The sequence below is a fragment of the Ambystoma mexicanum genome, chromosome 7q (assembly GCF_040938575.1).
Source record: "Ambystoma mexicanum isolate Mex_15411 chromosome 7q, UKY_AmexF1_1, whole genome shotgun sequence".
NCBI classification, from domain to species: domain Eukaryota; kingdom Metazoa; phylum Chordata; class Amphibia; order Caudata; family Ambystomatidae; genus Ambystoma; species Ambystoma mexicanum.
This window is the reverse complement of record NC_090941.1, coordinates 530929300-530950854: the sequence shown is the minus strand read 5'-3', so window position 1 is coordinate 530950854 and position 21555 is coordinate 530929300. Positions and strand designations below refer to the sequence as shown.

Here is a 21555-nt window from a genome sequence, read left to right as displayed (position 1 = left end):
CATTTCATTTAAATGCAATTTCAGCAACTGCCACCAAATACAATTGTACTGAAAGGTTAAAAAGGAGCAATTATTGTTCTCTTATATAGAATGTGATTTCTAACTATGACTCTCACTTGATACAAGTCTGGGTGCACCAATGACATGCCGACTGATGTATAAACTATCAAAGCCCTGTAATGCTTCTATGAAGACCTGATCCCCCTAAACCAACACAGCACACAGCAACAAATTACACAATCAGGTACACAATGATAACTCACCCACAACTTCATTTGCAGCAGGAATCTCTTCTTCATCTAAATGTTCAAATGCAGTGACAAAATCATCTTCTATAGAAGACACTGATTGGTTGGTGTCGTCATCTTCTGGGTGTGAATTCTCAGGGTGCAACTTGTTCAGGGAGTGAAGATCTACTATGTATCTCACACTAGTGGTGTATTTGCTGAGTAGGTTGAATATAGAATCAATTTTGACCCTTGGGAATGTAGGTGATGTCCTCATCACACAAAGTATTCGAGAAAGGGGATTCTATAATGAAATGAAAACAATTGGTCACAACATTTGACTTGAAATAGGTTTAACAGATAGAGCTACAATTATTTGGCCCATATGGCCTGGTGGGGGGTTTTGGAATCTACATGAAGGCATAGTTGTAATAAACACATTGCATCACATGAAATATATACAGTTACAGAGTTATTGCATTAGGATTGGGTGCATCAAGCGCCGTTGGATGGTCTTCTTTCTGACTAGGAAAAAGTCCATAAACCCTAATTTCAATAGCCCATGCCCATTGTTGAAAATAAGAAACGTCCACATCCTGGTAATAAAGGCTGTGCTGATGAATTGTTCCAGCTAACATGTGGCATACAATGAGTAATGGCAAGAGGGAGGGACCATGTTGTACCAGAATAGTTTCCTGCTGGTGGAGAGACAATTCCCCATTTTAAACTTTTGGAAACAATTTCTTCATAAGAGGGTCAATCATATGTGCACTTTATACTAGTCTGCAAATCATTCGCAAAATGTGATCAATAGTGTCAAATCAAGCAGACAAACCAAATAATGGAGGATCAGCCTTATATCTAGCATCAGGGCATGCATTAGGAACTCTCCTTTAGCACATCAGCAGCAGTCGTACAGGTGGAGGCAGGTGGATTCCCAAAACCTCTAAGGTCAAAACCTCCTTGCTGCTTGACAATTCAAGGGCTGAGAGAGCGACTGCTGAAAATTCAAAGTCCAAAATTTCAGGTTTCGGTTGAGGTGGAAGCTGTTCAGCTGCAAACAAATAGTTTTAGATGGTTATGACTCTTTAAAGATACGCTGCACCATGCCTTAAATATGTGTCTGGTAGTAGAGGCCATTAAAAAAGAAAATTGTTGATTCCTATTCTCTTAATTGCTGCTCTCCCCATTCCTTCACAACCTAGTTGGATTTGCCAGCACCACCAGGCATGCTCAGAAACATTTCTGAAATATTTGCTGTCTCTAAGGCTTTGAGAAAGGAAGGGGCTGTACGTGTAATCTGCAGACCTATGCCCCTAAAAATAAAGTATCACAAACATCTCCCCTTGCTTCATAGCTTATTTCCTCTGCACCCTGTAGTGGCGATTTCACAAAGAGCCTTGGGATTCTGCCCTCCTACCCATTAGACTGCCACTACGATCTTGAACTCTGCACATGTACACTAATGCACAGTTCTGTGCACCTCTGCAACACATGTAGGGTGAGATTTGACAGCTGGGAGTAAGTTGCATCTTATTGCTGGCTCAGAGATTCTGAATCCAGCAGCTCCCAAGAAAACTCATCAGCCTTCCCAGCCCTACGAAGACTTAGAGCGGAGAGACTGGAGAGTGCGAGTGTGCCCCAATGACCTATGAGCTGCTGATGGTTATGCTGAACTGACCTGGGCTTTGCTTCCAACAAATCTGCGATTGCGCAACGCATTCCTGCAGAACTGCAAAGCAGCCATTACAGTAAATGACTTTGAGTACATTTTTGTAACAGTGAAAGAGAGAGAACGAGATACTGCACCAAACTGGACACCAAGATACAATGGAGAAACATCTCTCGCACTACCTGCTCAAATTGGCGTTTGTTACCACATCTTGTGACGATAGTGATTAGGGTGTGTGGGTTTTATTTCAAAATAGAACTTTTTATGGGACAAATTGTGATTTCAGCAGCTTCACATAGTGGATGGATTCAGAACGGGCTATACAGTTGTTTGCTCTTCGCCCCGTTTTTCCACGAAAGGTTTGGTTCTACCAATATTACTGTAGTGTAAATGTGTGTGTGATTATTCAAATAGGGTATAGGTGCTGGAGTGAGTGTGTGTGTGTGGGAGTCTGAGAAGTCTTGGGAGAAGAAGGTTCTTGAAAGATCCATAGAGGCATGGAGGAGAGAGGAGAGATGTGGCTGGTGGAGGCGCTCTGCACGCAACTTATTTGAAGTATTAATCCTCGATAAAAGTTCCTGAAAAAGCTGCACCTGGCTCTGGATCCTTATTCCACTGGTGACGAGTGAACCGGTCAGCGCCCCCACCCAGGTGTGACATCAGAGCATAGCATCTGCTACGCGCGTCTTTGAAGCAGCGAGATTTGTGGAACCTTGCTGATCATGTACCACCCTGTGTACCACCTTATCCCAAAGGTGGGTCAATTCCCTGTGTCGCTGGGGGTATCGGAAAGGGGGCGCTCTGAGAGCACTCGCTTCCAGCACGCATTAAAGAAAAGGACTGTGCGACATACAGACTTTTAGCACGTCGCATTGGAGCATTGCCAAGCAACACAAAGAACGCGCAAGTGACATCTGGCAGGTCGCTGTGAAGCGTTGCCAAGCAATGTGAAGAAGCGTTGGATGCGCTAAGTGTTCCCACGGAAAAATAGTATTTAAAAGGAAATAAGGAGTGCTGCTAGCAAATTGATGTGTCCGCAGAAAGAAAAAAGGGGGAAAGCAACAAGGAAGTGCCGATAAAGAATAGCACGTACATTCCAATACATTTTATTCACCATTGTTAACAAATTCACCTCTTTGTTCAGCAAGAGAAGTGATGTGTACAAAATGCAAGTTGTGGGGTCATTTTGCTAGCTGCTGTAAATATTTCCAATGAAATCCAGGATTCCTAAAAGAAATATAAAATTTGTAGAAGGATATTGTAATGATTAACAGGACCTCGTCACTTCTCCCCAGATGGAAGGCCTTCCCTGTGAGTTTAGGGAGGCGAGACCGCTACGCACCATTCCCCCTATTGGTGGCAGTATATGGGACCTCACAGGGTGAGACTTCCCTCTTGAGAACAAGGACTCGCATTCCGCCAAGGAGTTCCCTAAAACTTTCTATGAAAAATCCAAAATACCATCAGGACTTCCTGGGAACCATCCAACACAAGTCACTGTTTGTTATTGACCTTGAATTAGTGTGTTTGAAATAAAGCAAAACACATGGCTTATTCAAAAGCTAAGATGGCCGCCGGCCGTGTAGGTAAAACGCGTGATGTCATCGCGCAACGCAACGCATGACGTCATTGCGTTGCGTGGCGTGATGACGTCACGCGTAGCGGGCCCGCGAGTATAAATAAGAGGATTCAAATCACTCTCACAGTAGCACGGACTGAGAAGGATTGAAGGCAATCACACCGGGATAAATAAGGTGAGGAGAGCAGACAAAGGGATACTTTATGACACCAAAACTATAGGGATTATTTAAACTTAACCTAAGCTTAAAACTCTATTTATTTTACTTCTGATTTTCACAGAAATCCCATATATTTTTCATCTGGAAGATAAGAAAGGATAAATGTTGTGCTATAAATGAAAGAAATAACTTTAAAAAAAGGGATTTAAAAATTGAGAATATTACCGAATTCGAAAAAATTGGTGAGTATGCTAAATGAATATATTAATTGGTGGTTTGCCTCTACCACCCAAATTGTTGTACATAAACAGTGCATTTGGGTTTATATAGTGAAGCAAAAAAACGTTTTTCTTGTTTTATATTAGAAAACTCTCCTGATGAACCACGTGTGTTAAACGTGGAGAAACACATGTTGAGAGACAAAAAGGATATGGTTATTTGAAGAAGAAACTTTATGTTGGAAAGAAAATAATAAACAAAGATGTGCATAACCATCCAAAGATGTATTTTTGTATGATTTAAAAGTTCAGAAAAGGAATACCGGAAGCGCACTCCAAGGAAGTGTGCAGTTAAAAAGCACTGTTTGTTATTGTAACTTCACAGAAATAATTCAACTGAATAACCAAAATACTGAGAAGAAGAACGCGCAAAACATGAAGAGTAATCAGTGGTTGAAAGCCAACCATACTGGGACGAAGAAGATGGAGCGAGTAATGAGGAATACGCAAGGAGGAGATACAAAGCACTATAGGTCTACGCTGGGGAGGACCCACCACTCCAACATAAAAAGAAAAGGACTAACGTATGTTGTTGGTAGAACCCGGGACATTCGAACCTGGAGAGAGTGAGAAGCCAGGAGAAACCGGGAGGCCTCGGTCGAGAGGGCGCTTGCAACCAACGAGGGAGAGAGAGAGACACATAGAGCATGAAGGAAGCCGAACCGTGTCTTTGTGAGACAGCTCCAGGCAGTGGAGTGACCCAGAGGAGGTGGACTGTCTGGTCCTTGAACAACGCTAAGACCGTAGGAGAAAGGTCTCTGTGGAACCGCACAGAAAAGAAGGAAGAAAGGAATGCAGCAAGTGTTTGGCATGGCAGAACGAACCCGACCCCAGAGGAAGAACTGGTGATGCCAACCCAGCCAAGAGGAGGTAATGGGAATGGCAGGAGACCCGGGAGGGGAGAAGGGCAGGAAGAATATATGAAGTTATATGAAGATGTCAAAATGTCGGGCGCGATGCAGAACGAAAATGAGGCTGAGACGCCTCCACGTTACTAAGCAACGTGTATTTGTCTTTCTATTTAAATCCAAACTTCCGCCGGCAGCCATCCAAAGGCCTCTTAAGGCACCTGGATCTTGTTTGCCCCTCATCTGTGACCCCGCTCGTGGAGAGGGCAGGAGCCCCCACACTCACCAAGAAGGAGGACCCTAAAAAGCTGAATTGCGAGGAGCGCGCCACATCAGAGAGGGAACCTGCCTCCCTGCACCCACAGACACCAGCTGCTGCCAAATCATGCCCTGCCTGGGCACCCCATCGCCTCCCTGACATCCAAGGGCCATAAAATCAGCCTGTAAACTGCACGCACCGACATCCCACATATTCAAAATGTCAGGCGCGATGCGGAACGAAAACGAGGCTGAGACGCCTCCACGTTGCTAAGCAATGTGTATTTGTATTTCTATTTAAATACAAACTTCTAGCCGGCGGCCATCCAAAGGCCTCTTAAGGCCACTGGATCCTGTTTGCCCCTGTTTGCGCATGGTTGCACTTCCCGATCCCCCCAAACACCTCACTGTTCCCAATCTCAACAGGCCGCTGCCAAAAACAAAGAGCAAAGACTATCCGGTTACATTTCATCATGTTCAACAGCCAACAGGATATTGCTGTAAGTAATTGCCTACCATGCTTACTTAGCATTTATACATGGTACCCCCACCTCATATTGCGTCTAAACCACCATGCCCTCAATTATCTGGCTCCTATGACAACGCAGCAACCCACTGTCTCAATTGATTTATTTGAGCTGAACGGGCCTGCTGCTGCCCATGGCTCCCTGTGAAATCTCTGACTATTTTGCACTAGCCTGCTGCTGCCATTGTACCTCAGCAGCCAAGCAGTAACCTTATATACCCAAAGGCACCTGTAACCATGCAACCACCTGGACCACCATTATCGACATAGTCCACTTGCGCCTTGCGAATTGACTGTCATCTGGCCCACTTGTGCCTCATATATGATTTTTGCATTTAGCCCATTTATGCCTTATACCTGACTTTGGTATCTAGCCCATTTGGTACCTTATGCTTGATTTTTGCATTTAGCCCATTTGTGCTTTATACTTTATTTTTGCATTTAGCCCATTTGAGCCTTATACTTTTTGCATTTAGCCCATTTGTACCTTATACTTGATTTGCGCATCTAGCCCATTTGTGCCTTATACTTGATTTCTGCATTTAGCCCATTTGTGCCTTATACCTGACTTTGGTATCTAGCCCATTTGTACCTTATACTTGCTTTTTGCATCTAGCCCACTTGTGCATGTAAGCACATGCTTATAAGCCCTACAATTCTATACCAATACACCATGAGCATCTTAACACTCTGCCTTTGGTCCATCACTCACCTACTGCTCCTACCCTGCCCTACCTCAGGCACTATCTTCCACCTCACTACCAAGACTCTCCAACATAACCCCACCCACATAGCCTCCTTCCACTGCACCACCATGGAGCAAGTCAATCTCACCAATTGACCCAACACTGAACTTACTAACGAAACACTAAGCTTACCCTGTCGTCCACCTACCAGAAACTCCAGACTGAGAGCCAGACTCACGAGACTACATGAGCCACTGACTAGATCCCTACCTGTCACCAACAAAAGAACCATCACACAACACAGTACTAATCGTACAACTAGGTCACCGCCAACCTCCTCTATCAAAACCAATCAAACTAAAACCACCACCGCAGCCCTTCCACTCAAAGGCGGATTAATAAAGACCAGATCCCTAACAGCGTATGCTATCGACATCTGTGAACTCAAACTAGCTAATGAGTTAGACTTCCTCGCCATTACAGAGACCTGGTTGCACGAGGCAGCTGGACCCCTACTATCCCTAGCAATCCCAGAAGGAGACACCATCCTGAGACAAGATAGAAATAACATGCAAGGTGGTGGCGTTGCCATCATTGCCAAAATCAGCCTCAACATGAGAACTACCTCTATTCCAGACTTAAACTCCTGCGAGGTATGCTCTATCAAACTCCAACTTCATAACTCCCAGACCCTTACTATCCGCCTCATTTATAGGCCTCCCGGCACCATGGGTACTTTTGAAGAAGACATTAACTGTCTACTATCTACCAATCTCAAAACCTCCACTCAACTCTTGATTTTTGGAGACTTCAATCTAGGTTATATTGACCCCCCTCAGACAAACAGGCCACTAATGTGTCTAACATCCTCACTGAACTAGGATTTACCTAAAAAATTACGGAACCTACCCATAATAAAGGTAGAACCCTGGACTGGATGGCGGAATACAACTGCTCCGCTTCCATTACATCCATCTCCCCACAACTTTTGACAGACCACCACTTAATAACCTATGACTTATTAACCACTAGGCCAACTCCTACAGCCCACTTGGCACCCTCATGCCCTACTAGGAACAAAAATAATATCACCAAGGATGAAGTTATTCCTGCCATCCTAACCACCCTCAACCAACTAAATGAGCACTCCGCCCCAAAGATGCTTGTAGAAGAATATAACAAAATCATACAAATCACTCTTGACAACATCGCCCCTCTAAAATACAGACCAAGTAAACCCAAAGCCCACCTCAACAAATGGTTCACCCCCCGAGCTGAAAGATCTCTTTCAACTCAAACGAAGTTGCAAATCCACTTGGAGACTTACCCCAACAGATGATCATAAAAACAAACTTATAGAAATCGCCTCACAATACAAGAAGGAAATTATCTTGGCCAAACGTAACTCATATAACAAACAGATCTCCTCAGCCAACTCAAGTATCAGGGAACTTTTTGCTATCTTAAAAGAACTAGAGTCGCCTACTCCCATCCCAGATGTATGCATAAAAGATAAAGCCTGGTGCACAGAAATACAACAAGCTCTAGCCAACAAAGTTACCATGCTCCAAAATAAAATATCGGTCACGAAAGCAGCCCTTAATCAACCACCCATAACCAACACCAACCCCACCCCCCCATAGAACAAAACGTTACCACCCATTTTAGATTCACAAAAACACCCAACGAGAAGTGGAGAAAGTCATCCTCTCTCTCTCATCCTCTCTCTCAAGCCCTCCAACTGCCAAGGTGACTTGTGCCCCACACAACTTATAAAATATGCCGCAAGAGAACGCTCTCCCTTCATAACTAAACTTGTAAATGCCTCCTTCACATCAGGCACTGTGCCATCCAACTTGAAACAATCATGGGTACTGCCATTGCTAAAAAAACAATCCTTAGACCTCCTCATTCCTACCAACTACCGTCCCATCACGACAGTCCCCTTTCTATTAAAAATATTAGACAAGATTTCCTATACACAAACCCAACAATTCCTAGAATGTCACAAGCTCTTAGGTGTAAAACAGTCAGGATTCCGTCCACAACATGGAACCGAGACCGCTCTCCTTGATCTGAAAGCCCAAATTGATGAGCTAAGAGACAAAGGCCAATTAGCCCTTCTCCTACTTCTGGATCTCTCGGACGCATTCGACCTTGTAGACCACAAAGTCCTTTGCAACCACCTCTATTCCACGGCACACTTCTCCAAAGAAGCCATTACCTGGGTTGAATACTTTCTCAGAGAAAGGACCATGAGGGTGTTTTCCCCCACAGATGCAGCTGACCCAATCCCCGTCTCATGCGGCGTGCCCCAGTGTTCCTGTGTATCCCCAACATATTTACTAAGCCCCTCTTTGATGGTCTGGACCTTCTTGGTATCACCTACACTAACTATGCACATGATACCCAGATTCTCCCCCGCTTTCAGGTGATTATAGTGAGGATTTGGCCTTGGTAAATAGGGTGTATCTCATCATCCAGGCATGGATGGCCACTCATGGTCTATGCCTGAATGATGATAAAACAGAGTTAATCATTCTGGGCAACCACTCTAATCTAAAAAAACTAGGACAGAACTACTCTGCCTTTGAGATTGATGGGAACACTATTAAGGTAGCTAGGGAGGTGAAGACTCTTGGCTTCCACCTAGATGCTACCCTCTCCTTCAACAAACAGGTGAACTCATTGGCGTTGGCCACAGCTTACACATGTAAGTTTACCAGAGCAGGCAAACACTTTATCTATAATGACAATTGCATGATTCTAGCTAGAGCTCTTGCTCTATCTAGACTCGATTACTGCAACGCCCTATATATCGGGGCCAACAAACATATCATACACAGAATTCAAATTCTACAAAACAACGCCCTGAGAGCTGTCCTTGGTATCCCTAGACGAGCACACATCTCTAAGATAAGGCGTAATAACAACTGGTTGTCTACCCAAGATAAAATACTCCTGAAAGTAGCTTCTCTTACTCACAAAGCCCTCAACAACATGGCTCCTCCCTACCTCTCTGACAAATTTGTAGAAAGAAGATCCTCCAGACCCGCAAGAATCTCCAATGCCAACACACTTATCATTCCTAGATTTATACTCACCAAGGCTGGAGGTGCCAGCTTCACCGGGCAGCCCAGGTATGGAACTCACTACCCCACACTATACGCGAGGAGAAATCATACTCTAAATTCAGATACAATTACATTAACCATCTGAAACAACAGGTCTGCTAGCTAGCAATACTTATCCCCCACTACCCTGATGATATACCTCCTGCAAACTGTTTATTATCTTGTATATAATTCACTGTACTAGTGATACAAACTGTATATATTGTTAACTAATTATATGTGTAACTATGTAACCTATGTAAGCTTTGCATATCCTGTACTGCTGCGCCCTATTACCCTCCGGTCTGGTGCGCATTATAAATTAATAAAACAAACAAACAAACGAGTACCAATGGACTGCTCCTATTCCTCCCAGTGGTCGTGACTACCTCAAAGGAAGTGAAGAGTACAACCATGTAGTTGTGAATACAGTACAGTGGTTATAAAAAAAAAAGTTAAACCGGAGAACATAAAACAACTCAGGAAGTCCAACAAGGGTGAATATCACAAAGGTGGTAAAGGACATTGTGAAGCTCAACTCCGTCAATCTAAAAAGAGGTTGATAAATCAACCTAGTGTGGAAAATTATAAAAAGACGCTGCAAGAATCCCAAAGGAACAATTGCTGAGACCCTATCTTGTAAAACCGGAAAACAATATTTAAGAACAGAAAGTGGAAGCCCAGCAGGTTGAAGAATCCCCTAGAGGAACTAAAGGAACTGGTTCATATAATCTGAAGAAAGTATGTGAAGATAGACCAGTAAGATTTGAGAAGCCTGACCAGCAGAAGGGAGCCATTCTCCCGAGCCCCTCTATCTTTCTTTTGTCAATTGAATAGTGGTAGAGTCAGAATAGGGTAGCTTTTTGACATAGGACGGACTATTGGTTTGGACTACATTCCCGACAATGAGCACCATAGTTAAATTTGTGTTAGGTAGGCAAACCCCTTATTCTTAGGGATAGATAGGCCGTTTTCCTTTTATTTAAATAAAACCTTGTAATAATTATGTCTGCTTACCACAATATATATGTACGTAATCAGAAGACGAAGATAGTATGCATGTAGAAGTAGTTACAGTAAACATGATGGAATGTGAGGTGGATGATGATGATTGTGAAAGCCCCATGACAAGTGTTTTAGTAAATGGAAAGACATTATGGATAATGGTGGACTCTGGTGCTAAAGTGACATTGATAGAGAGAAACGTATTCTATTAGGAATTGGAAGGGAAAGTGGAAAATTCGACTCCCAAAGACATCAAAACAGGAAGTTATAATATGGACAGCATCAAGCTCTTAAGACATTTCATAGGAAATTTTGAATTCAAAAGGCAGAAAGACTTTCGGAGAGGTATTTGTAACGAATTTAAGGATAGGGAGAACAAAAACATTTACAGAGAGGGAGTTCGGTGGATGCACTCCATGCGCCAGTATTCTCAGAAATAATTGGAAGACAGAGGAATGGCACATCAAATTATTTAGAAAGAAGGAAGTGTTCCCGTAGCATCCAAAGCTCAACCAGTACCCTTGACTTTGAGAGAAAGTGTAAAAGCAGAGTTAAAAAATGGTAGGATGGAGGAATAATAGAGGGAGCAAGTGCTATACAGTGGGTGTTGTCCACTGTTATGGCAAATAAGTCGAATGGAAGCATCAGGTTGTGGGTAGACCTCAGGCAACTGAATAAGTGTGTGGTGGTAGAAAGGCATCCTCTAACGAAAATGGGGAGATGCTGAGCATGATTGCTAAGGGGAAATTATTTTCAAAATTATATTTTTCACCCACGTATTACCCGATTGCTCTGTAGCCAGAGTCACAGAAATGCATATGCTTCATAACCCATGAAGGAGTAATTCTGTTTTGCAGAATGCCGTTTTCACTTGTGTCAGCCTCATCAGTTTTTCAAAAGGCAATGCATAGATTATTTGGTGATATGCGGAATGCACTATGTTTTCAGGATGATATACTGGTTTATAGGGGAGTCTACTGAGGAGGAACACAATGACAATTTAAAATTGGTTTTACAGTACCAGAAAACAGGTTGTTGAGCACTTGGGGCATGAGGTGTTGCAAGGAGGTGTCCATCCAAAAGGGGAGTCAAATGCATTAAGAAAATGAAAACACCAGAAAGTAAGGCGGCACTGCGTTCCTTTCTGGGTATGGTACAATTCTATCAAATGTTTGTGAAAAATGTTGCAGGAAAAGTTGTGGAAATGGGAAAGTTGAGTAAAGAGGTGGAATTTGAATGGAATTGGCAGTGTGAGAGCGAATTCCACAAGATGGAGGATATAGACTTGGCAATTCCTTTAGCTCAATTTGACACACGGATGAAATCTATTATTACGGTTGATGCAAGTGATGTAGGACTAGGTGCAGTGCAGTCTCAAGTGTGAGGATGGAGAAGAACAGGTAATTCTATATGCATTGCGTGTACTAAAGGGCCCAGAAAAAAGATAATCAGTAATTGAAAAGGAAGCGTTAGCATGTCATTGGGCGGTGGAGAAGTTTAGAATGTTTGTATGGGGTTCTGACTTTGAAGGTGATATTTGAGTCAAAGGGGCTACATAAGGTATCTATAAGATTGACAGGATGGCCTGAAGCAGCTTGGACCCTCATTGTCTGCCCTAAGAAAGCTGTGCTGATCTGGAGCACTCCCGGGGCAGCTCCAACACCTCTCCTTCCCCCTGCCCGCTTCCTGGGGCGCCCCAGCCCGCACTTGCATCCCCCTTCTCTGCCCCATCCCACGGAGCGGGGAACAACACCACAACCCCATCCCTCACCGGAGATACCATAGTCTCCCTCTCTTCCTCATCCAGTACTAGGAGGTCACAACCTACTCAAACATCTACACTAATCGGACTCGAGCCGTGGCACTGGAGCCCCCACTCCAACGAATTGCAGGATCACAAAGCTCTGGCCCCAACCAAAGGCCTCCCGAACCGGACGCCAACGGGAAACCTCAACACCATCCACCCCCCCCCTCCAAACCATCAGTATGGCTAAACAATCAAAAGCTGGGAAGAACTAGGATATCGCCACCTTGTTCAGGTTGATAGATAAAGGACAGAAGCCCAACCCCTCCAAGCTTACCCCGCAGAAACCCCAAATAGAAGGAGAAGCCGTTGCCACTAAAGGGGACATATTGGCTTTCATGGCTGATATCAAATCTGAATTTAGATCCTGCATGACGGAACTCACCACTAAGCTACAACATAACGATCAAAGGGTGACTGAGATGGAGCAGAGACTGGGGGAGATCGATGTCCGCTCTCAGGACGATGCAACCACACTGGGGGAAATCCAACGCTCAATCAGTACCTTACAAGACAAACATGAAATCCTCGAATTTAAACAGAAAGATCTCGAAAATAGGGCCTGCCGCAATAACCTCTGGATCCGATGGATTCCGTCTTCCGTTCTGGACAAAAACCTGGCGGAATATGTTGGGGACTTTTTCCAATCTCTGCTCCCACAACTGGACAAAACCCAACTTCTGCTAGATCGCACCCAAAGGCTGCGCCCACGTCGGGGAGTGGACTTGGACCTCCCCCCAGATGTCATCACCAGGTTCTACTTCTTCACCACAAAGGAGGCCAACTCAGCAATCAGCCGTTCACGAAATGAACTCTCCTTCCAGGGCTCACCTCTCCAGACCTACCAAGACCTCTCACTCCTTACTCTCCAAAAGAGGAAATCACTCTGGCCTCTGACTCTCTTCCTCCAGGAGCACCAGGTCCGATACAGATGGCTATTTCCAACCTCCCTACAGTTCTCATACACTGGCACCCTATGGAGAATCAGCCACCTCGAAGATACTAACAAAATCATGCACTCATCCTCACTCAAAGAGACAGCCTCACCAAGCCCGGAGGCCACCAATGACTCTGAGGCTGCTTCCTCCCCAAAGCCCAGGCGGTCCTCATGGTCGAAGGTGCCGCAGAGCAATAGGAGGAAATGATAGGGTACGGGACCACACCCGACGGGTCTCCGCTTCACGCTCTCACCAACCGTCCAACTCTAGCTTAAGGGAAATCACTAACTCCAACCCAGTTTAAGAATATTTACAACCATTGCAGCGGGCCACACCCACAGCCCATGCCCATTTCCAAGGTACGGTCCACCTTTGAGTCCTTGGAATCCCATATTATTTCTACTAACTTGATTGGCCCGGTTGGCCAGGGGATTGGCCGAACCCACAATGTCGCCCCCCCGTCAGTTAAAGTTACGGCCTCCCTTTGGGGGCTACTGTTAAAACCTCAAGAGCAGGATGACATACTCTCAGCTCTCACTCGAGATGGCGGTTAATCCGTTCCCTTCCAACCTCTCACCCCCGGACGCTATAACAGGGAGGAACCCAGCCCAGGAACATCAAAACCTAAAATTTCTCTCCCTCAATGTCAATGGGCTGAACTCCCATGCCAAGCGGAAGTCTATCCTGCAAAAACTTCAAGACGAAGATGCAGCGGTGGCCCTGCTTCAGGAGACTCACCTAATACCGGCAGACTTTGGGCGACTCCGCTCCCGACTATACCCATTTCAGTTCTTTGCCTCAGGAAAGACTTAAACCCCCAGATCCTGGATTCTAAAACGATTTATAGCAATCAAATGCCTCTTGCTGGGAGACCTTTACACCTTTATTTCAGTATATGCCCCCAATTCTGGGCAAACAGTTTTTTACGACACGCTGGGCTCCTCCCTCTCACGCTTCATAGAAGGCCATGCTATAATTGGAGGTGACTTTAATGGAGTACCAGACCTACGAAAGATAAATCTCACCCCCCACCCCCAGAGATTTTACTCAGGCGCTCAGCCTCCTACGTCTATTTAGGTCCCTGGCGGTGGTGCACTCATGGCGGGTGCTTCACCCCTCCGAAAAAGACTACTCTTTCTATTCCTATGTTTACCGAACCGTCTCAAGGATTGACCTCCTACTGACATCCCCCCAGATGCTTGCCTACGCCAACAAAGTATCTATCGGCCCGAGGATCCTATCTGGTCATGCCACAGTAATCATGGAGATCCGGGCACACGTACCCAAGCCCAACTCTCCACGTAGATGGACTCTCTACGATCCAATCCTTAATAACATGTCGGTAAGAGACAGGACCGCAACAGCGATCAAGAATTTCTTCAGAGAAAACCCAGTCATAGACACCTCCCCAGCAAACAACTGGGACGCCCTGAAGGCAGTGATTAGGGGAGTCCTGATCGCACAAGGGGTGGCCTTCCACCGTAACAGGCGACAGACCCGGCTGGCCCTTGAGGAGGAACTTAAAGCAGCAGAGGACGCTCAAAAGGAAAAAGACGGGTACCCCAGGACACAGCGAGCTATCCGCACTGCCAGGAAAAAGCTAGAGGCCCACTAAGCCGAACACACCGCACAACTAATGGCCAAGGCCAAGCAATTCTATTATGCGAAGAATAAGGCGAACAAGCTGCTGGTAGCTAAACTGGTCAAAACAAAACGTGCCAACACCATCATCGGCCTGCGAGACCCACATTGAGTGATACAATATGCAGAACAGAAAAAACAACAGCTAGCATCTGACCACCTAGCCCAGGTAATGACAGCACCACCGCGGGACCAGTCTAAACAGAAGGAATACCCTCGGGGAGCGGCCCTGCCCCGACTGCCCAATTTGTCTAGAGACAGCCTGGAGGCGCCGATCACATGTGAGGAGGTTGAGGAAGCTATTAAATCCCGGGACCTGGGCCCAGACGGATTCTCCTCCAGGTTCTATAAAACATTCAAACCCCAGCTGGTCCCCCCTTTGGTGGCACTCTTCAACTCTTTTAGGGAGACGAAGTTGGTGACCCCCTCAATGCAGGAATCCACCACTGTCGTCCTACCCAAGCCAGGGAAGGACCCGAGGGACCCAGCCTCCTATAGGCCAATAGCCCTGCTGAATATAGACGCTAACCGATACTCCAAAATCCTCGCTAATAGCCTATCACGCATACTACCTGATATAATTCATCCCGATCAGGCAGGCTTTATCCTGAACAGAGCAGCAGGGAATAATGTACACAGAGCCCTCAACCTGGTAGACCTCGCCTGCCGAAACTCCCAAGGGTTGGTATTATTGGCCTTAGATGCCATCAAGGCATTTGACAGGGTGGACTGGTCGTTTATGAGCCTCACCCTGGAGGCCTTTGGGTTTGGGCTGTCGTTCCAGACTATGGTATTGGCCAACTATAAATCGCCAAAGACCTTACTGAGGATCAACGGCTCCCTTTCTGCCCCGATCCCCTTGACTTAAGGAACCAGACAGGGCTGCCCGCTTGTCACGATGCCCGCTCCCGGGGAGCCGGCTCAGGCCCTGCGTCCCCGAAAGCGGACATCAAGTCCCCGGGGAAGGTCCCAGCAACCCCTTATAGGGGCCCTTTGGACAGCGTCCTGGCGCCTATGGCGCCAGGCACATAGAAAACGTCAGTCCTGGCGCCATAGGCGCCAGGCTCATTATGAAAGTGTTTGGGTGCACTTACCTGATGCAGACCATGCTGCAGAACCCCGGCCTCCTTGAGGCCTGAAAGGAACTACTTTACCTGTGGGACTCATTTATCACCTGTGCGTGGTCGGGGAAGGATACATACCTGATTGGAGGAAGGACACATTCTAGGATCTTCTTCCAAGGCTATTTAAACCACACCCAATCAGCCACACGTGCTTCGCGTTGTTCTGCATCTAGCAGCTGGACGCTCACCGTGTCTGCTCCTGCATCTTGACTTCTGCCACACCTGCCAGCATCCTGAATGACCTGCAAAGGAAGGGAACAAGAGAACAGAAGAAGGAAAATGCCTCACCTGCTAAATCTGCATCCCAGAGACATTTCGCCAACAATCCTGAAAAGGAAGACTTTTATTTTTAAAAGCACATCGCATCGATCACTGCAGCGCCGCATTCTACTCACCTTTACAGGGCGCCTCCATGTTCAGCAGCGACCATCCGGATTCGCAGTCGCGCCCCCGCGCCTAGGGAGAAAAAGACAAGAACAAAGGTGAGAGAAAGAAGGGAAAAGGGAAGCTAAAACTCCATGTCAAGACTTACCTGTTGGGTCATTCCCTTTTCATTTCGGGTCCGCGCCGCATCCAGGCATTTTCGGACCCCGGCCCCTAAGGGGAAAAAGACAACAGCGTTAATGAGTGAATGAAAAGACATTACCAAAACACTCATTAAAGACCTACCTGATTTCCATAAGGATTTCACCGCTCACCTCGGATCGGTGCCTGTTCCCCGGCATTCCGTACCCCGGCCCCTATGGGGAAAAAGACATTAGCATTAGAACATTAATGCATGGACACAAGGGGAACCACTTATAGAAAAACTTACCTGGAAGCCAAGCAAGTTTGGTTCTCACCCATCCAAAAATCCAGTGACGTAACTGGATACCAACGCGCCCCTGCATCAGAAGCAGGATGGAGAGCTCGTCCTTCCAGACCCTAAGGTGAGACGCTACGGGGAAGCACAGAAGGGTTTTGAGGAGGGTGAGAGGGGTAAGTGGGAGGCCGATTGCATTACCCCGCAGACAGTTAACCCCCTATTCTCACCTACAGAAGGATACTTCTGCGAGTCAGACAAGCCAGATCTAAGGCCCGGTCCAGTCCGTCTTCCGAACCCTGCGCATCACCTTAGACGAGGTCACAGCAGCGCGAACCAGGCCAGCGCCCCCGTGGGAGTCAGGTGAGCGTTACACCGCTATCACCACTGCTCTTTGCACATATTATGGAACCCTTCGCCCAGAGGATCAGGCTGAATAACCATATCAAGGGGCCCCAGGTTGGTCCATCCCAGCACAAAATTGCCCTATACGCAGACGATTTGCTGGCTTCTCAGTTAACTTCACCAAGTCGGTGGCCTTGGGTGTCGGCCACTCCCCGGAAGAGCAGGAGGCGCTGGCCCGGATGTGTCCAATTCAGTGGAAGAGAAGGGCCATCCCTTACCTGGGAGTCCACATTCCAGCAAACCCGAAAGACACGTACCAGGCCAACTTTCCTCAGCTTTTTAAAGAACTAGAAGGGGATCTGAAGCGCTGGACGACCCAAGAAATCTCATTGATGGGACGCATACCAGCTTGCAAAATGAACTTACTCCCGAGATTCCTCTATGACTGTTCTTCCCTCCCAGTGGTTATCCCAGCACCTTTGCAAGCTACAGAGAAAAATGCTTAGGTTTATCTGGAGGGGCAAAAAAGCTAGGATCACCAAAAAAACATTGCTGGGCAGCGCAAGACTGGGCGGGCTGGGAGTTCCTGACCTACAATCCTACAGGGTCACAGCACAATTGGCACACATTCGTGCATGGCAGATAACCACAGACTGCCCCAGATGGGTGGTATTAGAGCAGTCACGGCTCCCGCTCCCTCTACGGTTTCTTCCGCATATTCCAGCTCCCCTCAGAGAACGATGGAAAGGACTTCTACTGGCGACTCAACATTCTCTGAATTCCTGGGAATGGGCCCTAAAAAAAAAGGGAGTCCTGAGAGGACCGAGTCCCCTATCACCAATCTTCCACAACCCAACCTTCTCACGCGGGACGAACCCCTGTAACTTCCAAAACTGGATAAAGGGAGGCCTCGAACCTTGGAACAGCTGTACGCGGGAAATCTTCCTCGCACATTTGAACAATGTAAGGAAATATTCTGACTTCAGGAAAGAGACAGAATTACATACACTCAGCTACGTCACTGGTGCTCCCATCCCCAAACCCTCTCCGGGTGGCCACCCGCCCCCTCGCCCCCTCGAACTAACACTAAAGGATATCCCAGCCCGTGGCAGAATTTCTACCATATACAGACGATTCCTGGGGGACTTCTTGGCCTCAAAAACCCAATGCATGGCCTAGTGGGAGGCTGACCTGGGACACCCGGTTGAAGACCAGACCTGGGTGGCTATCTGGACCCGAGCACATACCTCATCCACCTGTGTCACCAACAGGGAATGCGCATAGAAGATCCTGCTGCACTGGTACTACCCGCCCCTCAGGCTCCGCCATATGAACCCCCTGGTTGACTATGCTTGCTAGAGAGGGTGCGGCCAACCAGGCTCCTTTTTCCATATGTGGTGGACATGCCCAAAGATCCAACAATTCTGGAAGCTATGTTTAGCGACCATTGAGCAGATTACCCAGACCGCTCTCCCGCTGGAGCCCGAGCCCATACTGTTGCCAGTCCTCCCGAAACAGAGCGAAACTGTTGCCTCATTGCCTCCTAGCGGGGAAAATAGTCTTCGCCCGCTGCTGGAAAGCCCCTGACGGCCCCTTTACATCCCAATGGTGGGGGAAGCTATGGAACATATTGATTGCTGAGAAGGTAACAGCGGCAAGGGCTGGAGTCCTCCACCGCTTTCAGAATATTTGGGCCCAGTGCTGGAATATGACCAGAAGTTTCGCTCACTGACCTACATGCTCAACAGTACCCGGTGGGCCCTGAAAGACCAAGAGACTCCCTGAAGGAGGAGCATAGCAGGAGGAGCCACAAAATAGATGACCCAATGGAGAAGTCCCCGGACTGAGAATGAGGGGGAGCGGGTGAGGAGTTTGAGGGGATTGTTGAAAATGCTTTACATGTCTTGCTGACGCTGTATTGTTGTCACCCTGCCTTGGTTTAAAATAAACATATATTTTTTTAAAGATTGACAGGATGGGTAGCAAGGATGCAGTGTCATTTAGTGTGGAGGTAACTGCAGGGAAAGAATGATTTTGCTGATTTTCACGTTTGGAGGCAAGGGGGAAATCGGGGAGGAGGAGTGGTGCAAGCAGATATTCTTAACTCATGATGGAGTTATAGGTAAGGGAGAATGGATGGAACGGATAAAACAGGGTGTGGATATTGTCAGAGCGATGCAAGAGTTACAATCTGCATGGCGCCGTAAGGATAGGATGGCTGGAGATGTGAGGACTTATTGGAAAGTCTGAGATGAGTCGAGCATTGAAGATGAGATACTTCACCATTCTGGAAAAGTAGTCGAACCATTGGATCACAGGAATGATTGGTGGAGATGGCGCATGTAGGCCATGTCGGAATTTCCAAGGCAGAAGGGGTGTTGAAGGCAGATTATTGGTAGCCAGGTTCAGACAGGACATACAACGAAAGTTGGATGTGTGTTTCGAGTGTGAGAAGAGTGGTAAGAGGATTTGTGCATGTGCAAGGCCAATGATTTGTACTGAGGTTTCTCAGAATATATGGGAAGAGTTGGCGATCAATATTTTGGGTGCAGTTGATGTTGGTGATGGAGTGGAAAATGTGTTGTAGTTTTGATAGGTATGTTATCTCAGTGGGTGGAGATTAAGTTTATCCATGAGGAAAGAACGGGAACGATTGTGAAATTGTATTTGGAAGGGAAGGATATCCGGTGTCTCTTTTAACGGATAATGGTAAGCAGTTCTGTGGAAAAGTGATGAAAGAGTATTTCAGGATGAGTGAGGTGAAGCCAAGAGGACATCCTTGTACATCCTGAATATAATGGGGCAGAGGAAAGTGTTAATAGGAGTATAATGGAGGCTATAAGGATGGATGAAGGGTATGGGTGAGGGAGGAAGGAAAGATAAGAGGGCTGAAAATGTTAGCTCATGCTGTGACCGGTGAAGTACCGGTTGAAAACCAATGCAAAGTTTTAAAATGGACACCATTTAATTAGATTAAAAAATTAAAAAAAATAAACAGAACTGAATGAACCACTCAATGAAACTCTTAGGTGCTGGGGAGGTAAAACTATATAGAAACATAGGTAGGAACAGCAAATATAAAGCAAACGGTATCCAAAAAGTTAGAACAGTACAGATCTGTAATATATGTCATAATGAAATCCTTTCAACCTTGGCTGGTTCAATAGACGCCAGAGATTTTAAAGATGGTGTAAAAGCATGCCATTGCCATATTATTTCTAAATGAGTAACCTAGTGTTCTCATGATTATATTAACAGATTGATAAGATTGTCTCCTGATGAAGGGAACCTTGATTCCAGAATCGCATTGAGAATTTTTCATTTTGGAATAAATGTACATAATGAAAAAACATGTCAAGATTGAAGTTTGATATTCTTTGATACACTACCATGAATAAGTGGATTGAAAATGAAGTTAAATAAAATTGATTGATCCCAAGTTCCATAATTTACACTAAATGTCTGACTTTCATTGCAGTACAGAGGTGTGCAGGAGATGGGGGAATCCAAACGTTTTGGATACCATTTGCTGTATAGAAGTACCGTTTGAACTCATGAGAGGAAAGAAGGGAAGTTCTCGTGTTTGTCTGGCCTAGTTGGAGCGGGCTGAGGTGGATTTGGGAGAGGGGAGGAGAGTGTGTTTCTTGAGAGGGGAGGAGAGGGTGTGTATTACACAGAGAGAAGATGAAGGGGAGGAATTATGCAAGAAGGGGACTGAAAGAATTGGAGGTGAAGAAGGGTGATTTGGTAAGGGTAAAGAAGGGTCTTGTCAGAGAAGAAAAGGAGACGTGTTGTACAGCTATCCCATGCAACTGGAAAACATATGTGCAGGAGCAGAAGGGTTAATGGTGGCCAAGGGTGGAATTTTGGGAGAGTGGTGAAGGTACAAGGGCTGTGGGTGAAGTGAGGTTACATTACATAAAATAAAGAAGGGCAGCGTGGTGTAAATGTGTGTGTTTATTCAAACAGGGTATAGGCGAGTGTGTGTGAGTGTTCCAGAAATGTAGAGTGTTGGGAGAAGAAGGTTCTTGGAAGAACAGTTGATCGTGGAGGAGAGGGGAGAGATGTGGCTGTTGGGGGCACTCTCCACGCAACTTATTTGAAGTATTAATCCTCAATAAAAGTACCTGAAAAGTCTGCACCTGGCTCTGGATCCTTCTTACAATTACATAGATTTGCAACTAGAGTGAGCCATACCTCACCCTCACCTCTGACATTTCCTACCTACCGCACTTGCACCACATGACAATTAATGTTCTTTAATAAAAAATAAACCATGCAGCAAGTAAAACCAAACATGGCAGTCGAACACTGACTGCTGCAGGGATTTGGCTTGCGTCAAATAACATGTACGTAGCTAGGCGATCAGATGGCTGGTCAGCAGAACTGGCTTTTATTTAACAAACAACTTATTTTGGAAGTTGTAGTCTTCATTGCCTTCAAATGAGCCAATTGGTGTTAAGCACCAGACACCAATCACTAATGAAAATTAAGCCCAGTATTCTAGTGTTCTTCGGAAATGATGCCATGTGGCCGCCCATCATCAAGC

The 21555-nt window shown here is 46.1% G+C and overlaps 1 protein-coding gene across 3 annotated transcripts in view; it reads right to left on the bottom strand.

Moving 5' to 3' along the window:
• The window catches only part of AKAP11 (A-kinase anchoring protein 11), a 555220-nt gene that overhangs the window by 306841 nt on the left and 226824 nt on the right, over positions 1–21555 (bottom strand). For all 3 annotated transcript variants that reach the window (XM_069640774.1, XM_069640773.1, XM_069640772.1), the window contains one exon: positions 264–531. In XM_069640774.1, the coding sequence (XP_069496875.1) occupies positions 264–531 (268 nt within the window). The remainder of the gene's footprint in view (positions 1–263; positions 532–21555) is intronic.